The sequence below is a fragment of the Carassius gibelio genome, chromosome A11, assembly GCF_023724105.1.
Source record: "Carassius gibelio isolate Cgi1373 ecotype wild population from Czech Republic chromosome A11, carGib1.2-hapl.c, whole genome shotgun sequence".
Classification (NCBI taxonomy): Eukaryota; Metazoa; Chordata; class Actinopteri; order Cypriniformes; family Cyprinidae; genus Carassius; species Carassius gibelio.
In genome coordinates this window covers 9254067-9279008 of record NC_068381.1, presented here as the reverse complement: position 1 = coordinate 9279008, position 24942 = coordinate 9254067, and the positions used below count along the sequence as shown (strand labels likewise).

General features: G+C 38.1%; 1 protein-coding gene across 2 annotated transcripts in view; it reads left to right on the top strand.

Moving 5' to 3' along the window:
- The window catches only part of LOC128022247 (ephrin type-B receptor 2), a 146727-nt gene that overhangs the window by 53139 nt on the left and 68646 nt on the right, over positions 1 to 24942 (top strand). For both annotated transcript variants that reach the window (XM_052609598.1, XM_052609599.1), the window contains exons 2-3: positions 9544 to 9629; positions 22372 to 23056. In XM_052609598.1, the coding sequence (XP_052465558.1) occupies positions 9544 to 9629; positions 22372 to 23056 (771 nt within the window). The remainder of the gene's footprint in view (positions 1 to 9543; positions 9630 to 22371; positions 23057 to 24942) is intronic.

Sequence of the window (24942 nt, the reverse complement as noted above, 5' to 3'; positions counted from 1 at the left end):
AAGTGCATGCAACTCGTAACAAAAGATACATTAGAATACATCACATTGCTCAGAGGTCAACCTGAAAAAAAGGTCCCCATGTGTAACTCTTTGAATCAACAGTACAGTATCTCTATTCTGCTGTCACAATGTAGATTAAGTCAGAAAACTATGCATCTCTGGTCATTAGTCAGAGTCTAGAGCATATATCCCTTTTTCAGAGTGCCCACGCATCTCAGGAGAGGCATATCCCTACCACGCTCAGCCAGAAGAAAGGCATCAGCATGTATTGCAGACTTCCAAACCACACAGCCGTGACAAATTGGCTTCCTCTGCCATCATGCTTGCACAATGTACACATTTTTAATAGTCATTGCTTCTATGGCCTGTGGGCAAGGAGTAGGATGTGTGCAATTGTCATTTTCATCAACTGGAAGTGTGATGATGTTTCTGAACCTGTCAGCTTGATGCAGAGATGTTTCATGCTTGTTTCCCTTACAGGTATTTTTGTTGTGATGCAACACAGTCAGTAGGAGTTGATCTTGCAAATGAGGATGCTGTCTATTCCTGGAAATTTCAGCTTTATGTTGAAAATAGGGCTGCCAGTTTTGGAACAAAAATCATTTTACAAATAGTGTGATTATGATTTGAACTGTGATAAGACAAACATTTAATATCTCGTATTGCTGCTTATTAGATATCAAGGAAAAAAGGCAAACGTAGTACATCTGTTCTACGAGTGGCATTGCATGATGTTGGTTTTGGTGGGAATTTCTGTCTAGCTGGGAAAAACAGTTTTAATACACTTTAATACAGTTTTAATATCTAGTCACAAAAGTGCTACAAATTATGCAGCTGTGAAAATATAGTAAACCTGGCATATTCAATATTTTTTTACTCTTAAAAAAAATTGCAGCCTTTTGCGGTTTAATAATCATAATTTCAATTTTATTTAAATTCCTAGTGCAGTCCTTTTTAATCTAAATCTTCCTGCTCACATTAGTATATTTATGTAACTAAACTGTAGAATGATTCATCTATGACACTTGATTTACATTGCAGCATCTGTAATGGTTTTTATATATGGTGATCTTTGAAAACCAAAACACATTAGCCCTTAGCATCTCACAAGCTGCCGGCACACCATCTAGCTTCCTTAACGGCAAAAACATATTTCGATAAATGCAAAGACCACAGCACTTAAATGATTGTGAGGAAAAATAGGATTTTGTAATCCAGCATGATGTAAGGTCCAGCATTTGTGCTGTGATCTGCTTTGGAATAGCAATCGTTTGGAAAAGCAGTATGTCTGTCAGCTTTCTCCGTCATGTTGTCATACATAGCCAATCAACTGAAGCCAGATCCTAACCCAGACGAAAAAGTGCTTGAAGAAGAATAAAAGCAAGTGTGAGTGCAGCTTCGGGGTCTGCTTCTGAGGCACATTTAAAGTAAATAATTAAGCATTTCACAGAAGAAGCATCAACCCATTTAAACAAGCTGCTAAAGAGGCGCTGGGATTGATTTGAGGGACTGGCCTTGGGATAAACACAAATTAGAGAGCAGCCAAGGAGATCTTACTTGTTAAGAGAATGTGTGTGTGTGTGTATGTGTGTCTGGGGCCGTCTGTTAATGTGTGTGAAGTGGGAGATAAAAATGTGCAGTGTTTTCCTGACTTTCTATATTGCTATAACTCTTTTTCATCCCTTAGCGTCTTGAATTATGTACTGGTCAGCTATGTAAGGGATAGAGAATTACTGTAGCTCGTCCCGTGTTGAACCCTGGGAATTTAGAGCTACATCATTGTGTCAAGCAGTCAGGAACGCTCCATCGACTGTGTGGTAACATATTTCACAAGGAACCGTGGCTGCCAAAATCAACCACCAGCTTCCTCTGAAACACACTGATACTCTGTGTTGGCTGAGTCCACTTTTATTTCTGCCTGCCCTGACACATCACTCCGCACTTCCCTACATCATCCTAATTATCATCATCATCTGACCTCTAAATTCAGCATTTAGTAGCCCAACAGTAATCCTAGAGCATCTATAAATCTCAGAGAGCTGGACCTCTTGGTGGATCTGTATAAAGTGCAGGAGATTCTGTTTTGGTTTTCTCAAGCCCCTGAAGTAGAGTCCTGCACGGGTCCATTTTTGGAGACCCGTGCCCGCCCGTACCTTCAGAAAAAAGTTCAGCACCAGATCCGAACCGTCATCTGTGATAATATAAAAATTAAATCCGCACCCACCCAGACCCGTTAATATTTGGCCGTTACCCGATCCGTGCCCGCGATAATTCACACACGCTAAAATAATTCCAATTGAAGTGCTTTATTTTTTATCTCGCACCTCTCTCAACATCAAGTCATTAATGTGCTAAATGAAATGAGCCTACCATCGGCACCTAAATAGGCTATGGAACCTGATAACTATACGCAAATAGACCTATTAATAAAAATAAATAAAAATAACAAGAAAAAATACTTGAGCCTGTCGCTCACAAACTATGCATTTACTTTCCCTTAAGGTTACGGTGCAGGAAAAGGATATCGTCCACAGTCCCAGGTTTAGGTTGCGTTCTCCGTTCTTGAATTACAAATCCTGCTGTTTTAAAGTCTCTCTCTCAGCACTGTTGCACTGTCGCAGAGGTGGTGATGTGATGGGTCAAATGTTATATCGTTGTTGCGTATGTGTAATGGTAATTTAGACATACAAATATTGCACATATTTTTCATCCACGCTACTATCCCCCCGCATCCCGGCCCGTAAATTTTAGGAATGTCAAAATCCACCGGTTTCAGCCACTTTTATGCGGGTATCCGACCTGTTGCAGGACTCTACCCTGTAGTAATGCTGGTGGGTTTGGGTGTCTGCCACCTTCTTAGATTCAAGCCTCACTCTAATGTACGTTCTAAGTGCCATATGCTCTGGCATACAGACTCAATTACCTAAACAAACATTTAGCTATCAAAGGATTTACAAATCTTACTTTTCATTCTTTTTTTAATATATTTTAATGCATTTATTCCTGAGATGGCCAAGCTGAAATTTCAGCATCATTTCTCCAGTCTGATAAGCTGATTTGCAGCTCAAGAAACATTTCTTTTAATTATCAATGTTGAAAACAGTTGTGCTGCATAATATTTCTCATGGAAAATAATACATTTTTTTTCTAGGATTCTTTTTTTCTAGGAGTTCAAAACCACCCACATAATTGAGTTAGAGTCAGCCCAGCTGGTTTCTCCGGAAGCATCCTCTGGAGATTATATAAAATCAGCCGCAGACATACACAGGTATTAGAGATATCAGGGATTTAGGAAACTGAATTATCATCCAAAATCTAGCTATTTATCATTCCAAGTCAACATCTCTTGATGCAGATTTGGAAACAGGCCCAGATTCAAGGTCACTGAATGTATATCTATGACTATGTGAAGTGGGTACACAGAGTCCAGTGCCTGTGCAACAAGAGTGTGTGTGTGTGTGTGGCATTCTGTGGTCTACAGCTCAAACGCTAATCACCTCCCTAAATAAACAGACCCTCCTGTTAATAATCCATGCAGCCATTTTACATGGCAGTGGCCTCCAAATAACTTTCTGTGGCCTTGTTAAAAGTAGCAAATGTAACAGGTGCCACTTTTTCTGGCTCTAGAGCATAGCTGCTGACCAATCAATTTCCCTGATAGTAATCCCTGGTCTGAAAGGATCCTGTTTCCTATCAATTAACGTGGACTGGTGTTCAGAGGCTGCTTTTTTTTACAGCTTTGTGGTGAACAACTGGCCTATCTAACCTTCAGATAAAATGCTATGGTGCCCTTAAACCATTATACTTAAAGCCTGATTCACAAACAAAGAATCATTTTAATTATGGAAAGATTATACTAGTTGTGCTGTATGTGTTTAGCTGTATGTCTTTTTCATAAGAGTCATTCGTTTTTTAAATCTTTTATGGTACACAGCATTTTTTAAAATACTTTAAATTTGGACCACAAACTCAGGTAAAAAATGACTAATATTAGCTAAAAGTATGAGCAAAAGGTCTTGAACTCCATCACACAACGCATAGATCTCTCACTAAGATGCCAGAAAGCTCCTCCTGCCATTACATAGTTTTACGTTGGGGAAATACACAGCTTTAAAAAAATCAATCCTGTTGAAAAGCTTAAACATATGTGTCCTCCTGGGTCTTACAATGGCTGAGATATGACTGTACTGTGACTCACGCTTATTGGCTGGAAAGTTTTGTCACCTCCAGACATGTTGTGAGTGTAAACACATTCAGTTCTCATGGTGCCACATCCACCACTCTCTTCAAAAAGTCCACAAGAGAATCCTGTGGAGCCGACAGACCCCTCTGGTTTACCTCGTCACAGAAGATGAAGAGCTGGAAGTAAGATGTAGCAGTGAAGTACGGCCGTAACTGCAGGGAGTCATAAATCTCGATCTTGGCTCTGTGAAAGCAGAGGCCTCTGGTTGGGAGGGTTATCCATTGCACGGTAGAGGACAGGCAGTGCATCACTCTTCCAAAATGTAAAATGCAGGAGCTTATGAAAGTGAAAGAATGTTTACCAGTGGCGGACGGAGCACACAAATCTCAAAAGTAAAAATGTATTTGATTTTTAATGTACATAAATATGAAAAGTAAAAAGTACTGATCAATGAATCCTTATTTTATAATTTAATTTAACACTTTTATATTTCATAATTTTATATTATATATTCTATAAAATTCTACTGCTTAAAATACCTGGGAGAGGGTATAAAAAATATTAATATATAAATTTAAGTTACCGATACTTCATGATTAAAAACAAGTGAAAAGAATACAGACAAAGATGACAAACAATATACAGTAAAAGCAGATGTAAAGTATGAAGAATTTTAACAATGCTATGCAAAAATACTAGTTTGAAACTCAATTGAAGCTGCTTAAGTGGGAAAGATACATGGGCAGTATTTTCATTTGTGTTATTTAATGTTATTTTTTATTTTTCCCTTAAACTTAGCCTGCTGACAAAGTGATACACAAATGTGGACAAGTCCTCATTCAAGCATTTTACATAGTGTGCTTAAGATCTGCTTTTATAGCAGATTGGGTCGTGACCTAAATATATTTACAATAATAAATCCTAATATTCATCATTAGTAACTTACTTTTCATACCATCAGTTGTGAGCGCACTCAAGCCCCGAGAATCTCCCATAGACTCATTTTGAGTAACTTCACTTGTGAATTCAGTGAATAGTTAACTGGAGACTCACTCTGACTGGATCATTTGAATCAGGGAGTTGTTGACTTAAGAACAGCTGCAATCTGATCAGTCTAAATCACAAATTAACTGTTCAGTATGTTTTGCAAACCGATTTAACATGTTCATGCCTATAGAGTGGTTAGAGAGTTTGACTCCTAACCCTAGGGTTGTGGGTTTGAATCTCGGGCTGGCAATACTATGACTTAGGTGCCCTTGAGCTAGGCACTGAATTAGAGGTCTTCACAGTGCACCCGAGACCCGTCGACCCCGGACCCGACCCGGGACCCGTACGGGTTCGGGTCTATATTTTAAATCATCAGCCGGGTCCGGGTCGGGTCCGAATCTATTACCTCGGGTCCCGGGTCTGTTTAACATTGTGTGTAATACCCGTGCGATCGCCGATCGGAGTCATCTGACTCGAAGAACATCCGGCCGTGATCAAAGACTGCTTGTGTTTTTTGTAACTTGCAACTTGTAAAATTAGGAAAAGAAAAGAGTGAGCCAAAAAAAGTAATCTCTCTCTCTCTCTCTCTCTTGCTCGCACACTCAGAGTTAATATACAAGTGCACGCACGGTATTAATGCTTGCAGACTTGACACACTCATATTTAATATATTTCAAATCAGTACACAATCTGAGGTGAACTGTCACATGAATGTTTTCTATTACGCTCAAATTGCGTTAAAGCATTTTAGGTACAGCTAGCACGCATGTGCAGTCTCGAGCGCATTTCATATTTCTATGGCAACCAGTGAGGGACACTTGGACTGCCAAACTGCGTTTTACATTTTCTCCCATTTTTATAATATTATAAATGAACCGTTTAATCTTAAAGTTTTAGTGGTTCAGATTCAGACTCGATGCAGAGCAGAAAGCACAGACAGAGATCAGATGATAATAGTAAATAAATAACGTCAGCGGCCATGGCATTGCACGAGCGATCGTTATTATAGTTGAAAAGGGCAAACAGTCTAAGTTATTATGCGAATTAACTCGAGTCAGAATGTACATGTGCACAGTAGCATTTGTCATCCGTCACCGTGACATCAAGTGGACTTTTGAAGCTGAAATAATGAGTGGATTCAGCTTGGACTTGGAATAACGAGAGGAATAACATGAATAACTTTCTTGTCCGAGGATTGTAATGCATCACAGGCAGTCAGGTACAAGGAAGAGAGACCACGGCTCTTTAAATTAGGTAAGACAAAAAGCTGTATTCTTCGCAACAGGTTTATTGACTTGTAATAGCAATTTAAGGTGGAATATGTGAACGTCGGGTCCAGTCGGGTCTGTGTCTTCCCGGCGGGTTCGGGTCCAGATTTCAAATAATATACGGGTCCGGGTCGGGTCCGGGTAGACATTTCTCGGATCTACACGGGTCCGGGTCCAGCTTTTGAAATATTAGAACGGGTCCGGGTCGGTTCGGTGTAGTACATTACGGGTCTCTGTCGGGTTCGGGCACGAATTTTTGGACCCGTGAAGACCTCTACACTGAATCCCCAACTGCTCTCTGGGTGCTGCAGCATAAATGGCTGCCCACTGCTCTGGGTGTTTGCTTACGGTTTGTGTGTGTTCACTGTTGTGTGTGTGTGCACTTTGGATGGGTTAAATGCAGAGCATGAATTCTAAGTATGGGTCACCATACTTGGCTGTATGTCATGTCACTCACTTTGAAATCAACTTATTCACAAATCGCACACAACACTATCGCGTCTCAGAGTGGGTGACAATTTCTCCTGTTCAAAATAATGAAGAGCAATGTTAATGAATGTGGTGGCGTAAAAGGTACAATATGTTTTGGAATGTAGTGAAGTAAAAATTTAAGTTGCTCAATATAAAACTACTCCGATAAAGTACAGACACTTGAAAAATTTACTTATGTAAAACACTTTGTCACTGTCCACCTCTCATGTTTACCACACTTGCTAGTTAGTGCACTCATGATGCTTTATAAAGGACCAGAAAATTCACTTTGCCACTTTTCCAGTTCCGTTGTTTAACTGCATTTTGATTTTACCTCTGTGTACCAACTGAAAACTGATTATAATTTTTTAAAATGAATTTACATAGAGTCTGAGTTTCATGTCTCCGTGTGTAAATTTTAGTCTTAGTGATAGTCAGATGTAATTTAGCTTAGATTTGGGTGCCTTAGAGACGTAGTATGTCCTTGGACTTGGACACACATGTAGTTTGTTCATTGAATGCTTTGGTTTTTCCTGGAATAAAATTCAGAGGGAATCTGAGGTATAGAGACATGCCCAAAACTGCATTCCTCCACACACCCCAAACAGTACGCTTACTGTTTTCCTTCAAAATCGCTGTCGTTTTCAAGGCCCCTTTTTAATTGCAACCAGCATTCAAAAGCACATTAAAAATGATCAAATAGCCTAATGCAAGATTAATGAAATTCTGTAAATGAATAAGTGTTTCAAATAGTTAAGACTAGTAATTATGTTGGCCTCAAGCTGAGCCTCTGAAAGATGTTTTGTACTGTGATGCTTGTAAAAGGAAGTCAGAACAGCTGCATCAGACTGTGATAAAACCAAACTTCCTCTGTTTCTACCAAGCTCCTTTATCCAATTCCTTCCAAAGTTCAACAACTTAGACTTACTCTAATTACTAGAGGAAATTAATTAAGCCATCAATGTGATAACATGAATTATTCACATGGGATGACTTACGGCCAATATGAACTGAGAACTATCATCCCCGTGCCTCTGAGGACCCAAGGCGGCAAAAAAGTGATTGACCCCAATTTGATGTTCTTTAACACCAACTAATCAGCAGAAGTAGAGTAACTAGCCTCCAGTAACCATATAATTTTCCCAACCTAGCAGTCTTAGTGCAGAAATAGTTGGTAAAACGCTGGCTAATCTTGTTACTTGAAGATTTGACCTGATGTTGAACAGCTGTAATAAGTAATTGAAGTAATCATTATGAGACTTATTTCTGCTGAACCAAATGGTCATCTTTCATCTGATTGTAATCCTTCCATTTGCTGTGCCACTTAAATCTGTAGATTTCAGATTAGATCTGTACTGTTCGGATTGATATACATGAAATGCACGTCACTATATTTTAATATTTCTGAACTGTTTTATCTAGGTGAGAAGAGTGTAATAAAAGTTTGATGTACATAGAGGGCGATTTATGGAGCTCTGATTTATTCACGCAGAACATTGATAAGAGGCAGCACTGCCGGTTGGGTGATTTCTCCTTTTTTTTTTTTTTACATTATTTGATTTTTGTTTAAAATGTGTGGGTCTAGCATCAGTGACAAGCACACTTCCCACATATTTTTCCACAAATATTATGGGAGGCAGCAGAATTATATTTTAGTCACTCACAATAATTGAAAAAATCAACTAGAATATGTTTTAAATCAGCTTTCGAATTAGCACACAGTATTAGCAAACCAATTTAAAATCCACTTGCCTTGTTCGGCATGAAAATACATACTATACGCCCATAAGTGGTGACCCAAACTGTGTACTGTGATGAGTGAAGTCAGCCTGAACACAAATTTAGTTTTTCTCATGACTAGATATGGCTAGAACGAATATTTGTAGATCTCCATGCACATTCGTCTGCAGTGGCATATGAAAGTCTGTAAAAGATTAGCTTTTCATACTTTATCAGTATGCTGCCATATCATTATTGAAAGTGTCTCTAGTGGTTATCTCATCCTTGTCCAACTGCATGGAGTTGGAGTTCAAGACATCCTGTATCCTCGTGTAACCTCTGCAGTGGTGAAGCGAGATAGTGGGCTGTTGTCTCTAAAATATCTTGGCTGAATCACACAGCAGGGAAGCAGAACCCACTTTTTCCTGCTTGCTTCTTGATTTGACAGCATTTTTCATCTTTACTACTGGAGACGGCTGTAATATCAAAACAGATTTAAGGCTGATTCGTGTCAAACGTGTTGATGGTATTTCATGGAGCAGTTGGTTAAGTGGTAACACAAGACTCTATAAATGTCTGGATAAAGAATGATGTTAATGCATGAGAATGTATGAAATATTCATAGCTTATTATACTCCCCCAGCATTTCTTTAGGCAAAGACCTAAAATGCGTTTAAGCTCTGTATTTGTTTTAGTCTGTTTTTATGTTGAAGTTTATTTGTCATTTAGGAACCTCTTGGCAATGCTGGAAAATACAGTGGCAAGTTCCCTCACTCTGTTTATTGAAGATAGATTATGAATTGCTAGATAGATTTGGCTGATATCTGTGCATGACCTTTAAGACATTGAACGTTGTACAAAGCATGACCTGGACATATCCTGTTTAACCTTTTTTATATTTCCTCCTCCTTCCAGAAATGTTGATGGACTCCACCACAGCGACCGCAGAGCTCGGTTGGACAGTATATCCAGCGTCGGCAACCAGTGACAGCAGTATAAGTGTAAGTTCTCTTTACATGAACAGATGTCTGAGTTTGCATGAAATTATCCAATAATGCTACTTGTCTGATGATTGTGACAGAAATTGGATGTGAATCCGTATTATATAATGCCAAAAAGACTAGCCTCACGCCTGCTCAGCACCCACTTGTCAGAGAGTAATTAATCACCTCTTCTTCAACATCAGGATCTATGTTCTTCCAAACGGATCTGGGGAAGAAAAATATATTTCTGTAAATTAGGGCACTATGAAATTCATTTTTTTTTTTCCCAGATTCCATTTTTTCCATTTAAATCTTTCTGGAAAACGTTTTTTTTTTTTTTTTTTTTTTGGGTGACCTTTTTAATGGTTCAATTAAATTGTATTAATCAGCATGTGTAGTTGATAAAAATTGTGAAACTTATATAATTTAACATACATTTAAAAAGTTTAACAAACATTACATTATTAGGGCCCTATGAGTATATCTGTGAAATATCTGTGTTTAAGCATGTCAAATTACTTGAATGCACAAAAACAACTTAATGTATTAACATTTATTTTTACAATAACCTTATGAAATGAAATGTTTAGTTTTTTCATAAATTCTGTGTTGTGTATTTTAATATTTGTGGTTATCAAATGAAGGCATAAAACAGTATTATTATTATTATTTAAATATTAATGAAATCTTTTAATCAAATTAAAATTAAATAAACGTTGTTCTTATTTTTATTTTGCAAACAAAGAGGATATACTATTAAAATAAAACATGGGAGAAATATTGTGTGATTATTCCTTAAAAAAAAAAAAAGTTTTAATAGTTGTTATAGTAGTAGTAGTAGTATTACATGCATCTACTGCACAATAGTAATATATTTCTGACTTATTTATCCAGTTAAAGCAAACTTTAGTTTTAATAGGTTGCCATGAATAGCTTTAAGTTTCAGTGTGCGTGTAATATGATGAAAGTTTTTGTCAAATGAAATGGTGAAATGCTAATGCTCTCAGAGCAGTTCTGGGGATGTTGTTTATGTTTATGCAACCATGTCCTCATTTAGTGAGACGACAGATGCTGAAATTACCGTGAGCGTCAAACACGCATCAGTATTGTAAACGAAACCATGCTTCTGTGCCATTCATTGATACAGAGACATGCAGAACGTGCAGCATTCTTTTTGCGGCTCAATATTTACAGATACTAGTCCATATTGTAATTTGATTTAAGTGAAATGACCCACTTTTGTTCAATTCACCCAGACTTTGACAAATTCCTTGACATTCTGCGTAATACAGTAAATTCAATTTTTATGATTCCATGTTTCTGTCCACATTTTCCATGCAGAAATGCAGAAATCATAAGGCCCTAGTAATTTGCTGGTGTATTTCTGAAAAACCACTCCCTATTTTTATATTATAATTATTTATGTTTCTGTATCAGTTTTGGGGGATGGTTTAAATTATACCATTCCATGCGTCTGGAAGCAGTAAAATAAAAATGGAAGACTGTGTGTGTGTGAGAGAGAGAGAGAGAGGGGACTAAAAAAGTGGTGCAAGAGAAGAGGATAGAAGGCTGACATTGTGGTTAAACAACTTCAAAGTTCTTCAGATATAATTTTGCTCACCATCTTCTTTTCAAACCTTGGGGCATGCAGCTTTTTTTCTCCTGTACTGATTGGAGCAATCAATATAAAAGAACAAAGAGGTCCGGTGTCTCCGGATCTGAGACTCTGGTTTCAATCTGCACTGAATAAGATTCACCTCTCCTTTTCCTTTCTAACAAAAGAAACGGAATTACACATGGTTTGCATCACCATATCTTTTCCATCTTTACAACTCTAAAGGTTTAACAAAACAACTGCAAGCATCAAATTATTCCAGTACCACAGTTAATAGCGAGAAAGAATGGCTTAATATAAAGTGACATGAAATATCACATGGTTCAGATGCAAATGTATTCTCTGTTTTGACACGTTCAGAAACGAAGATGTCTAAAATGGCCTCAACATCTCATTCGTTCATGGATTCTTCAGTGAGGAATGCTGGGGATCAGTCCAACTTTCCCTTAGTTTAGTTTTTTTTTTCAGTTATTCTGCTGTCTGACACTATATACATTATTTTCAAAGAACATATCAAATTTCTTAAAGTAAATGAAATATGGAGAATAGTCATAGGAAGACATATCATGCTTTAGCTTCAGTAAGGGGAAGGGTGGTCCCCCACAGCAGCACTAAACAGGTGGGATTCTGTAAACCTCATAGAGAGAAAGGCCTTAAGTTATTGTCTTACACCCTTGCAGAGCCTTGTGGGTTTAACTAAAGTATCAGTGTCAGTCAAAATATAGAGAACCCCATCAACAGTTGGCTTTCATGCCACCGAATATCTTTGCAAAACAAACCCCTGTTGCCGAACTGTCAAGGAGAAAAAATCCAGATGTGGTTCACTCATTCATTCTTTCATTTGTTCACATTTGTGTGCTGAATTTATTCGAAACACTTTGATGTTTCATGCAGGGGAAACATACTGTATAGAACGGTGTAATTATGGAAGTTAACACCTACATTAAAGAAATATTTATGGCAAGCCATTATCACAGCCAGGTGTGAGGAGCACATACTTCATGTGCTTTCTGCTGTTATTATGTTTGACTGTACCTATTACTCCACATGACTGCATAGAGACTTGTTTGGACCTGTGCAGTTTTTCAAACGCATGTCATTTCAGATATTGTTTAATACGTTTTTAATTTTGTCTTAGATTTTCGGCATGTACAGGGCATCCAGTAATTGATTTGAGCAGCTACATAGAATCAGACACATTCTTCATTTTTACTTAAAAAAAAGAAAGTAAGTGGTAGAGAAAATGCTAAGTTGGAGAGCACTCCAATAAACAGCGTTACGTGAACTTCTTGATTTCTTTTTCTTGACCTCACAGTTTAAATCATTAAAAAGCTTGAAGTATTTATATATAAATACAATTTCACTTGAGCATTTTATGTAAAGACCGATATGATGTATACATTATATTTAAAATGACTGATTTTTAATTTATAACTGCTATTTGCAGTGGACATCCTCGTAATGCTGCAGATTAAATCATTACCCGCTTAGTTAGAGAACAGTGTTGCAGGGGACATTACAAATGTGTGTAAATGTTCGAACTCAGTGTTGGTCATGCATCTAGACTTGTTGCTTACTGATGCAGAACATGAAAATATGCCAGGACATTTGTGTAACGAATCGGTGTGATAATGTGGTTCTCACTAGACTGCCTCGAGGTCCAGATCAAAGCTCTGTCATTAGTCATCTGTGACTCTATTTGCATGCTTATAAACAGCTACTGTCAGTTTTGGAAGTAATGAACAATGAAATGAAATGTGATAGTGTTAAGGGAAGTATGCTGACAAATGCCCTCTGTTAAAGGGATAGTTCACCCAATAATGGAAATGAACAATTTTTTTCTAACCCTCACAACAGTTGAATCTGATTATGATTTTGTTTTCTGTGGAAAATGTTGAAGAATGCCTCTTTTTTTCCCCCTCCATTCAATGAAAGCCAGTGAGGTCCAAAACAACAGAGACATTTTTCAGAATATCTCATATCATGTTCCAAAGAAAACAGCCATACATGTTCAGAATGACATCAGGGTGGGTAAACTATCCCTTTAACTTAATTAAAGTAAGTTGTAGTTTCAGTATTTCTGATCGGCATTGCATAAGATGTTTCAACTGACACTAACCACAAATCTGAACCGCCTTAGAAAATCATTCGGTTGGGATGTTTTGATTTCGAGGTTTGTCTGGAAGACCTAGGGTAAAGTTTAAAACATTGCAGTTGACAAAAGAAAAGGGAGGGAGAGCTCTACTATGTCTTCATGGTTATTATTATGCTGCACAATTGAAACCCTTGGTATGCTGGTGTATACCAAGCTATGAATCAAGGTGGAAAACCCTAGAAGTTTCATAGATATTCCTATAGAGTCAATACTAGGAAATAAAAATCTAGCTGAGAGGAGCTATAACAGATTGAATACTTGGACTGTATTTGCATCGAGGGTATGGTGTAGGTTATTGAAGAAGTCACAATTAGTGAAACAAGCTGGAGTAATAAGTTGACCCAGGTTTACAGAGTTATCAGTTCATTCCAAATACATTTGGATTAGAAAAGCAGGACTTTTATAGATATCTGCAAGTTAGAGATTACTTTAACAAAAAAGTTAAAAGTATATTGACGGATATTGAAATTGAACTACAATATTTTTAAATCCATAAAAAAAAGATGGTTTCAAGATTATATGAATGTATACAAGCATCTAGAAACCATTCGCCAATATACCAAACAAATATGGGAGAAAGTAACAGTAACAAATCTGAAAACTGGTCAGATTTATATTTAATACAGACAAATACTACAGACTCATGGTCCTGGAGGGAATTTGTATTTGAATTTGGACGTTTTTTTTAGAACTCCCAAATTAACAGCTTTATATACAGGCACACTGAATTTTTTTTGGCAAGAAGTATCAGTTGAAATTGAAAAGATAATAATAGTAAAGTTCAGCTATTGGTTTATTACATTATATCTAGGGAAAATACCAGTAACTTTTTTAGACAAGGATAAATACTTATTAAAGATACTTTATATAGCAGTAGGAAAGCCATTACTCGTAAATGGTTGAAGGTTGACCCCCCCAACAAGGGATCAATGGTTAGGAATGGTAAATGAAATATACTATATGGAGAGACTTACATTTATATTAAGGCTCAAATTGGAAAAATGTAACAAGCTTTGGGGTAAATGGATTATGTACATAGATCATTTATGAAAGTGTAATATTGTACAGTATATCAAGATGTTGGTAATATTCTTTGATTTGACATTATAACAACCATTATGACTATTTGTTCTGTTTTCAAAAAAAAAAAAAAAAAAGTATATAAAAAAATCATTTGGTTCAAAAATTGTCCTGAAATCAGTTCCACTGAGGATTGATATATGAAACAATATTTTACCATTGTTTGGGCTCCCCTCAATGGGGAATCAAATCTTTGTGTGGTCACTTGTCAAATTGAAACAAGAAGTCCTTTGGCAGCATGGCACTTTTGTCAAGATTTATATCAGATATGCAAACATGATATAGATAGACACAAGGGTTAAGGGAGCAATAAGGAGCTTGTTTGTCTGTCTTCACATGTTGTGCATTACCAGTGGATAGAGGTAATTGAAGCTGACTGCCAAAGACAGCTCAGTTTCTATGGTCACCCCTCATTTTTTTGTCTCTCTCAATCACTTTCTCTCCCTCTGTCAATCTTTCTAATGGCTGGGAGCTCAGTATCTCGCGTAGGGTTGTAATCCCACTGCACTTTAGCTGAAATATCTGGATGTCATTTGTCCCACACGTCCCCTCAGGACAAATGTCTCTATGCAACTCTATCTGTCAGATTTCCCACAACTGCAAATTGGGAAACTTTCCCAAAGGAGCTGTCATACATGCTCCCTTTCACCCCTCTGTGTGAATTATGTATTTATGCAGATTTACTCTGTATATCTTTGAGTCCACGGACTGCTTTGCTGTGAGATGTGGACTCAGCACATTTCACTGAAGGACTCATCAGCACCGCTCAACTAGTTACAAATGCTCGAATACAAATGACAGCCCTGGGAGAGCTTTAATTGCTGGCTTTGTGTAAACTTCATAAGGTTCTGACAGTTTATTTGTAAGAGATGCTGAAGTCCAAATGAAAGTTCAGAGTCATGTCATAGCGGCACCATTAATATAACACAAAACCTTGATCGCAGCCAATTTCTGCTTCCACTCAAGCGAGACTTTTTCATAATTCAGCACAAACTCACGCCTCTTCTCTAGCTGGGAGAGCCTCTGTCTGGGAGACTTATAGATCACAGCTCGGTTGTGAACTTTCTTTCGTCTTGGGTGGCAGGGGAGTTAACATTTTTAAACTTCTGTCCACAAGAACATTGTGTCATGTCTCCTTTTCCCAGTGCAAATTACAAGTTTTATTTAGTTCAGTTGTGACAGTTTTTTTTTTTTTTGGAGGGGGTGGATTTATTGAGATTAGTAACTTTGCTGTGCCAAAGACACTGTTTACATTAAATTCGTCATATCTGAAACATGCTGTTTGCCAAAGTATTATCAACATCATTAAGGGTGCCTTTAGGGATGTTCATGGAGGACACATTTTTTGCATTCAAAAAAATCAAGACGGAGGGGCAGAAGGCAAATGTCTCCAAAACTTTAACAGGATAAATACCCATGTTGTAGGTTTTTAGGATGATGTTTTTTAGCATAAATGGCATGGGGTGATTTATATGCCTCAATTTAAAACGGTCATGAACTGTTTTTTTTTTATAATGTTCTCTGAGGTTCACTTAGCATAATGTTTGTGTGATTTTACATCAAAAAACATCACAATTTAGAAGTAATGGGCTATTTTCTGTGCAGAGCAGTCTGTTTTTGTAGGCGAGTTGCTTTAAGACTCACAAGTAAACACCCACCGCTATGATTGGCTAAAGTTTTTTTGCTTATTAAAATAAGAGGTGGATGCTGCTGTGATGCACTCTGAAAACAACATGAGTCATTTGGGTTAAAAACTAGGGGTGTGCCGGTTTCAGAATTGGTGATGACGGTTATGACGTGAGTCAAATGTGACGGTTCATAACATAACCGTCGGGGGGGGGGGGGGGGGGGGGGGTGGGGGGTGGCGGATAGCGTGTTTCATTTTGTTTCATATTGTCTCGCCACCATGCTAGTGGATCTGCCGTAGAGTCAATTGGTTGATCTTGGAGATAGCGGGTTAACTCCGTTTCAGCGCGCGCTCTGATCGGTAAAGGGGCAGAGATTTCAGACCTCCGTTTATTAAGGAGATCTGTCATAAAACTCATCATCCGCGCCAAAGTTTTTTGAGCAAATTTCAAAGCCGCACCTGCCCGCCATCCGCTGATTGTTTTGCGGTCTATGCTTTGCTGATGCGAGCCGCAAAAAAAAAAAAAAAGCCATTGTATGTTCTGGAAAGGATGCAGCAAAAATATTTAATGCTAGAGTATGAGGCATAGGCCTACGCTGAGTTTCATTTACAATGAGATGCGCTCTAGTTCACAGTGCAGTGCAAGTGAACGCGGCGCGCTGGTGCTTCCATGTCACGGTTATCATTGTCTGCTATATTTGCTTTTTATTTATTAAAATACATGCAATTGGTTGATGAAACATCTATTAAAATTAAGATAAAATTTGTTCAAAACGAAATTCGTTTTTAAGAAAGGTTTTCTACAAAGCAAAATTTAATGAAGTGGTAAATATCATGTCTGACGATTTACAAAACTTCATTAAGTGGTAAAAACCATGTCTCCCGATATATTGCACATCTGATGATCCTATCTAAAAAATGAAAATAATTTTTGATAAAAAATGTTTGTAAAAAATATTTTAGTGACACGGTTTTGGCGGTTATAACGTTCTAATGACGGTGTTCAACTATAACCGCCGGTCTCACGGTTATATACTAACCGTCACACCCCTATTAAAAACATATGAATGCTCAGTATATACATATCAAACAATCTGGAACAGACAATGCAATAGTGTTAAAGGCACGTTTACTCACACAATGTGTTGGATTCACTCTAGTCAGACTCAGCTTTACATCATCGTTTACTTTCAGTCTCTCTGAAAAGCCTGCATCATACTGTCTTTTTAAAAATGAATCCTTAGCAAAGTAAAGCAAACAAACAAACAGTGTTTCACGGATGCGATCTGCTCTTTGCTAATTTTACCCTGTGTTTACATGTATCAGTGGGCGGGGCTAAAGAGGCAGAGATGCAGAAGCAGGCATTAATCTTCTCCTGTGAAGGTGATGCTTAGTCACACTATTACGTCATAAAATGGCACATTCAAAAAGGATTAGTTTTCGTTAAACTAACAAGAAAGTTCTAAGTTTTTAAACTTGTTGTGTAATATGTGAAAAGATCAAAGGGAAATTTGATTTCTCATTTCATGACCCCTTTAATAATTTGCAGAGTTGTGCACTATTTAAAATCAAGAATGCATTTTTTTTCATTCAGATTTAATTCATGCTAGAACGTTTATAAATACTGAAATTTAAGGTTGAATGATATACCTCTTTGAACTATGGATTGTTCAAACGTTAACTATGAAATGTAATAATAGTGACGCTTGGCTTAATTTAACATGCCAAATATCTTGTTGAACTATCACAGGACAGTTGTAGAATAAGAGAGGAACACTGACTCCATTTAGTCTGTCAGATCAGGACCATGTGGACCCTAGTCCCAGGTTGTGTTCTCATCCACTGAAACCTTGGGTACTGCACTAGCAGTTCTCCTTATTTGCTTGTGACCCTAAAAGCATTTGAATCCTTTTTTTTATATCTTAAAACACATAGTCACCCTTTAGCCACACTCCCACTGAAAGTGCAGGAGAAAACCTATGGTAATGAAGATGTTTCTTTTAATTTCACACTTACACTTGATCGCTTGGCTCTTATTATGTCTCATTTGGGTCTCCTCTTTACCTCTGATGAAAGACTTTTTGATGGCACAAAGGGAGGCCTTCTGTTTAAAGTCTGGTTTGTTTGGAGCATCTTTAACGCACTCCTTTTCTCGCCTTATCTCATTGTACAGTATTCTCACTTATTCAGTCTCTCATTAGCAACGTTGCTTTTTTTTATTCATTCTTTCTAATTTGATTAGTCAAGAGTGACAGACTACAAACAAGAAGATGCTACACCCTGCCTTCCCTTGCCCTTTATTCTCACCCCATTTTGGTTCATGTAAGAATGTGTCATCCTTAAGAAAGGTGGCAAGCCAGTGATCCGAGACACATCTGGCTGTTTGAAAAGACTGAACTAAAGTGACGTGATGGAAAAGCTCTTTTTACACACACACACACACACACACACACACACACACACACACACATACACACGTTTGTTTTTGTGAAAAGTGGGTTCATCCCATAGGCGTAATGGTTTTTATATTGTACAAACTATATATTCTATAGCCCTACACCAACCCTACACCTAACCCTATCCCTCACAGGAAACTTTGTGCATTTTTACTTTCTCAAATAAAGAAAAAAAAAAAAAAAAGAATTCTGTATGGTTTATAAGCGTTTTGAAAAATGGGGACATGGGTTATGTCCTCATAAGTCACCCTCTCCTTGTAATACCTGTGTCATACACATGTCATTATATAGAGTTGTGTCCTGATATGTGACAAAAACAAGAGCACACACACACACACACACACACACACACAGACAGACGCAAAACACAGTGCAAGTGTTAATGACCACAATCCTATCCAGAAACATTTCAGTTCATCTCGGCTGAATAACAGCGATATGGGAATAAAGAACAAAAGCTGTGAGGAAAGAAAGCTGTTTTAATTAGTGCAAGATGGTTTGATAGAATGGAGGTCTTGTGCAGGCATGACTTTCTCCCCCAGCCTGTCAAAACTCTGTCAAAATCCTTGTTAAGCAGCAACTAATTTGGGAAATTATGTCAGCTGTTAAGTGAAGAGTAAGACACTTGAGGGGTGGGTGATTTGGGGAGGGATCATATGCTTGTTGGGCTTTGAGGCTGTGGTGCAAAAAATGTTTCAAAGTGAAGAAAAGGGCTTTCCCTGTTGGACGAGGTCAGGACTTCTGTGACTGGTATTTGAGTTGTTTAGTGCTGAAAGCCTGTGGCTTTATCGCAGGCAAGTTGGCTGAAAACCGCAATGAAGTCATCTGGAGTCACTTTAGGCTGAGCAATGAAGTCCCTGGTGCATATAGCCTTGTACCCTTCATGCTTTAGTGTGCACAATATATACTTGTAAATTTTACAAGTCTTTTTCACTCTTATCAATTTGCTATCTGTACACTCTGAAAAAAGATTGTGTTATTTACTGTACCCAATATCTGGGTTAAACATATTGGGCCACTTTGTTGGCTCATTTATACATGTATTGGGTTATTTCTATAACAGCGCAACCAGTTGGGTTAAAATGTAAAATTTTAAAGGTGGATCATCACAACTTTACAGAAGATAGAGGGGTAAATTAATATGTGTGTGTAATGTTGTTTTTGTTACAAAGTGTCTTAAGCTCTGACACAGTAATATTGGTATTTTTCCTGTGAACATGTTTACATCTTCCTTGTCAACAGAAATTGTAATCTGTTTTAGCTGCACTCTTGACTAACGACATGAGCACTTTGTAGCTGATCAAATTTAATTGTGTATACAGGGGCAGCTGTGGCCTAATGGTTAGAGAGTTGGACTTATAACCCGAAGGTTGTAGGTTTGAGTCTTGTTGCTGTCAGGAGTTGTAGGTGGGGGGGAGTGAACGAACAGCGCTCTCTTCCATAATCAATACCTGTGGCTGAAGTACCCTTGAGCAAGGTACTGAACCCCCCACAGTTGCTTCCTGGGCACTGGATATATAGCTGCCCACAAGTAATTCAACTCAAATTATGAAACAGACTGAAGTACTTTAAGTCTTTGGTTCTTTAAATTGTGATGATTTTGGCTCACATTTAACAAAAACCCACCAATTCACATCTCAACAAATTACAATATGGTGACAAGCTAATCAAATCAAAACACCTGCAAAGGTTTCCTGAGCCTTCAAAATGGTCTCTCAGTTTGGTTCACTAGGCTAAACAATCATGGGGGAGATTGCTGATCTGTCATTTGTCCAGAAGACAATCATTGACACCCTTCACAAGGAGGGTAAGCCACAAACATTCATTGCCAAAGAAGCTGGCTGTTCAGTGCTGTATCCAAGCATGTTAACAGAAAGTTGAGTGGAAGGAAGAAGTGTGGAAGAAAAAGATGCACAACCAACCATGAGAAACACAGCCTTATGAGAATTTGAGTGAACTTCACAAGGAATGGACTGAGGCTGGAGTCAAGGCATCAAAAGACACCACACACAGACGTGTCAAGGAATTTGCTGAATCATAGACAACGTCAGAGGCGTCTTACCTGGGCTAAGGAGAAGAAGAACTGGACTGTTGCCTATTGGTCCAAATACCTCTTTTCAGATGAGAGCAAGTTTTGTATTTCATTTGGAAACCAAGGTCCTAGAGTCTGGAGGAAGGGTGGAGAAGCTCATAGCCCAAGTTGCTTGACGTCCAGGGTTAAGTTTCCACAGTCTGTGATGATTTGGGGTGCAGTATCATCTGCTGGTGTTGGTCCATTGTGTTTTTGGAAAACCAAAGTCACTGCACCCATTTACCAAGAAATTTTGGAGCACTTCATTCTTCCTTCTGCTGACCAGCTTTTTGTAGATGCTAATTTCATTTTCCAGCAGGATTTGGCACCTGCCCACACTGCCAAAAGCACCAAAAGTTCGTTAAATGACCATGGTGTTGGTGTGCTTGACTGGTTTCCTCACTTTTTCTGTATGTTTTGACAGTTTAGGGAGAAATTATACATATATTTAATTTGTTATATTTCAAGGGTTTTGGAGTTTTTTTTATGTGGTACTCTGAGTTGTGGTACTCTTGAGTCAACTGAAGTTAAATCCTCTCCTCTCCTCTCCTCTCCTCTCCTCTCCTCTCCTCTCCTCTCTTGACATGAGGGTAACAATTTTTAAGTAAACTATGCCTTTTTTGCTTTTTGATGATTTTTCTAGAATCAGAATGTATATTTAACTATGCCAAACGATGCTCAGTTGTTTTCTCATTGTGAGGGGAAAGATTTTAATTATGCTAATGCTGGCTTCATTTCTAAGCTGCCTGAAGAAAAAAAAAAAAAAGGAGGCAGCCCAGCAATAATAAATAATTGTGTAAACATTAAAGTGTATCACCTTTTCTTTGTCTCTATGTAAGCTATCCATCTTATTTCCCGCAAGAGTGGGCATGGCCATTTGTAAATTTAATGTGTCTGGCTTCTGGTCTCATCTGCTTTCAGCTATTTTTAGCTGCATAATAACGGATCGTTTTGCTGCCTGATATTGCAAACTTTATTTTTTTTTTTTTTTACCATATTATTTTAACGTATTATCTTAATTATGAACACACTGGTTTGTAGTGCAGTTTTACCATTTACTGGACTTTGTTATTCTTCACGTTCTTTCTCTACAGTGGCTAATGAACCGGAAGTCTCACACATTCACAGAAAAAGGCTTACTTCCACGTTGAAAAAATAAGGTTGATATTAATAATACATATTTTTTATACAGTGCGAGTAAGAGATAAAAATAAATAGAGACCAGAATCACCACAAGCCAAAGCCAGCCAAAAGCCAAAACCCAAGCCAAAGCCAGCCCTCTCTATGGCTAGTGCCAGTCTCTGTTGGCAAACTAGGAGAATTTTGCTCTCTTTCCCACCTCATTCCACCTGTGCTCAGTAAAAAAGAAAATGGCCCAGGTGCTCGTAAAGCCCTCCAGATACCTGATGCAGAAGTACAGACGTGTCTATAACATATTTTCTACTGTCAGGCCTAGCTACAAAATACATGACCTGTAACCGAAATCCAGTGTACCATTGTGCACATGACCATATATTTAATAATTTATACAAATAGAATAATTAGACTGATGATTAACCATTATAATAAATAAAACATTTTCCTCAATATGGTAGCTGAGGGTTAAATTGAGTAATATTTTTTTTGTATTTATATTTGAAATGTAAATCGTTTTAACCCTTATTTAATTTCTCATCATCTATATGCTAAAGTAGGTAAAACATTTCATATAAAACAAATCTCTAAAGTTTTGTTTTCTCATTTTCTCTCTTTATAGTGGGAAGAAGTAAGTGGGTACGATGAGAACATGAACACCATTCGTACCTATCAGGTGTGTAATGTCTTCGATGCCAACCAAAATAACTGGGTGCGCACCAAGTACATCCAAAGAAGAGGGGCTCAACGCATCCACGTGGAGATGAAGTTCTCTGTGCGAGACTGCAGCAGCATCCCAGGAGTCCCTGGTTCCTGCAAGGAAACGTTCAACCTCTTTTACTATGAATCAGACACCGACAGGGCCACTAAAGACTTTCCTCCATGGATGGAAAACCCTTGGATCAAGGTGGATACCATTGCTGCAGACGAGAGTTTCTCGCAAGTAGACCTGGGCGGACGTTTGATGAAGATTAACACAGAGGTTCGCAGTTTCGGCCCCATCTCCCATAAAGGTTTCTATCTAGCCTTCCAGGACTACGGAGGGTGTATGTCGTTAATTGCTGTGCGAGTGTTCTACCGGAAGTGCCCTCGCACTATTCGGAATGGAGCCTTATTTCAGGAAACGCATTCGGGAGCAGAGAGCACCTCACTGGTGTTGGCGAGGGGAGAGTGCATCCCTAATGCGGAGGAGGTTGACGTTCCCATTAAACTGTACTGTAATGGAGATGGGGAATGGATGGTCCCTATTGGCCGCTGTATGTGTAAAGCAGGTCATGAGGCAGTGGAGAATGGAACTGTTTGCAGAGGTAAGCACGCTTTTCAGTTAATGTGTAGTGGTCTTGTCATGTTGCACAAAACGTCTAATTTCCAGGTCGCAGCTTCTTCTGTCCCTGAGTACTGAGAAGCAGAAAAGGCTTTGTTTGCTTGTCTGTGTCTTTTGGTTTTCTGTTGTATTTTCAGTGCACTGTACTCCTGGTCTCATATGCTGTAATAAAAATATCTAACCATCTGGATACATTAAAGCATAACAGCATGTGATATTAAAGCTTGTTCTCAGAGAAAATATTGAAACCCCACTGGCAAAATTAGTCTTTAAATTATTAAACGCATAATTATTAGAATACGGAGCCCCACACATGACATGCAAGAAAAAAATATTAGGCTAATCGTGTGCACGATTTACTAATTCGTTCACTCAATGTACTAAAACATGCACACGATTACTATTGCATTCCCTTGATTTACTATTTTGTTCACGATTTATAAATTGTGTGCACGATTTAGCAAATCGAGGAAATGCAATAGTAAATAGAGGGAACGCAATAGTAATCGTGTGCACGTTTTAGCACATTGAGGAAACAAATTAGTAAATCGTTCACACAATTTATTTATTTTGTCTTGCATGTCATGTGCGGGGCTCCGTATTATAATAAATTAATGATGATTAGAATATTACAAATATTATGATTTGTTAAGATATATTGTTTGAAAGCAACGAAACGCACACGTTTGCTTCATAAATATATCATGTTTACAGCTTTTTAGATACCTTTTACATTTCAAAAAAAAAAAAAAAAAAAAAAAAAAAAAATATATATATATATATATATATATATATATATATATATATATACACACATATGCAAGGAACAGATAGTGTTAGCATTTCTTATAAATATTGCAAATATCCATGTGACACACCAATACCATATAGATATTGAGTACAAAGTACTTAACAGTTTTACGGAAAGATCTCTTATCGCCCATTTATTTTTATTTTTTTGATATTTGTTTTGTAAAAAATTAATAATAATTGGATTTTAAAAACCTACAAGCTACAATAAGTATTTCCTTCTAAGCTGGAGTGCTAAATCTCCAGAAATGGCCTGCTGTTGATGTTGTGGTTTCACTGTGATATCCCAGGCAACTCAAATGTGTTGATGTGGGTAGTACAGCTGTTTTCTCCCCTTTTACAGTATCCCTGTGCAGCATCAATGTAAGCTGGCCCTTTCACAGCGTGAGTGTATTGATCGTTTCTTATCCAAACCCCAGCGCTCCTCTCCTTCAGCCTGCCTCACCTGTAATTCAACTCGCTCTACAGCAGGAGCTCTTGATTCATCCGACGGCGGGTCCTGTTCCCACAGCAACGGCAGCCTGCAGACAGGCTCCACGCTGACATAGACGACACAATAAAATGCCCACATGTGTTTCAGACTCCCCCCACCCCACTTCACACCCACTCGTACAGACAGATGCGCACACACTCACACAGCCTCTTCGTAAGCCTGGCTGTAATTACCACACCGGCTCCCCGTCTAGGCCAGGATGAGCTGTGATAATAGCCGCTCATTGCCGGCACTAACAGGGCGGCGCTCTGCCGATATGCATTCAATGGCAGTTAATGAGTACAGTCACAATCCTTCCTTAGGAGCACCTGTCATCATCATGGAGCAGTCTACTCTAAATTAAAGTGCCTACATAATTATACACATTTGGTTGTTTTTGACAATAATTAATTGTAATTTACTTCATGCTACAGATTGTAATATCCCAATGGTCTGTCTGGACTTGAGGTATCTCTATAAACACTGGGTTTAAAAACAATATAATTGTGATTGATTGTAATGTAGAGGCTCCTAGTCAAATCAAACAAGCTGTAAAAAGGTGCTTTCACGTCACACTGTCAGTGTTT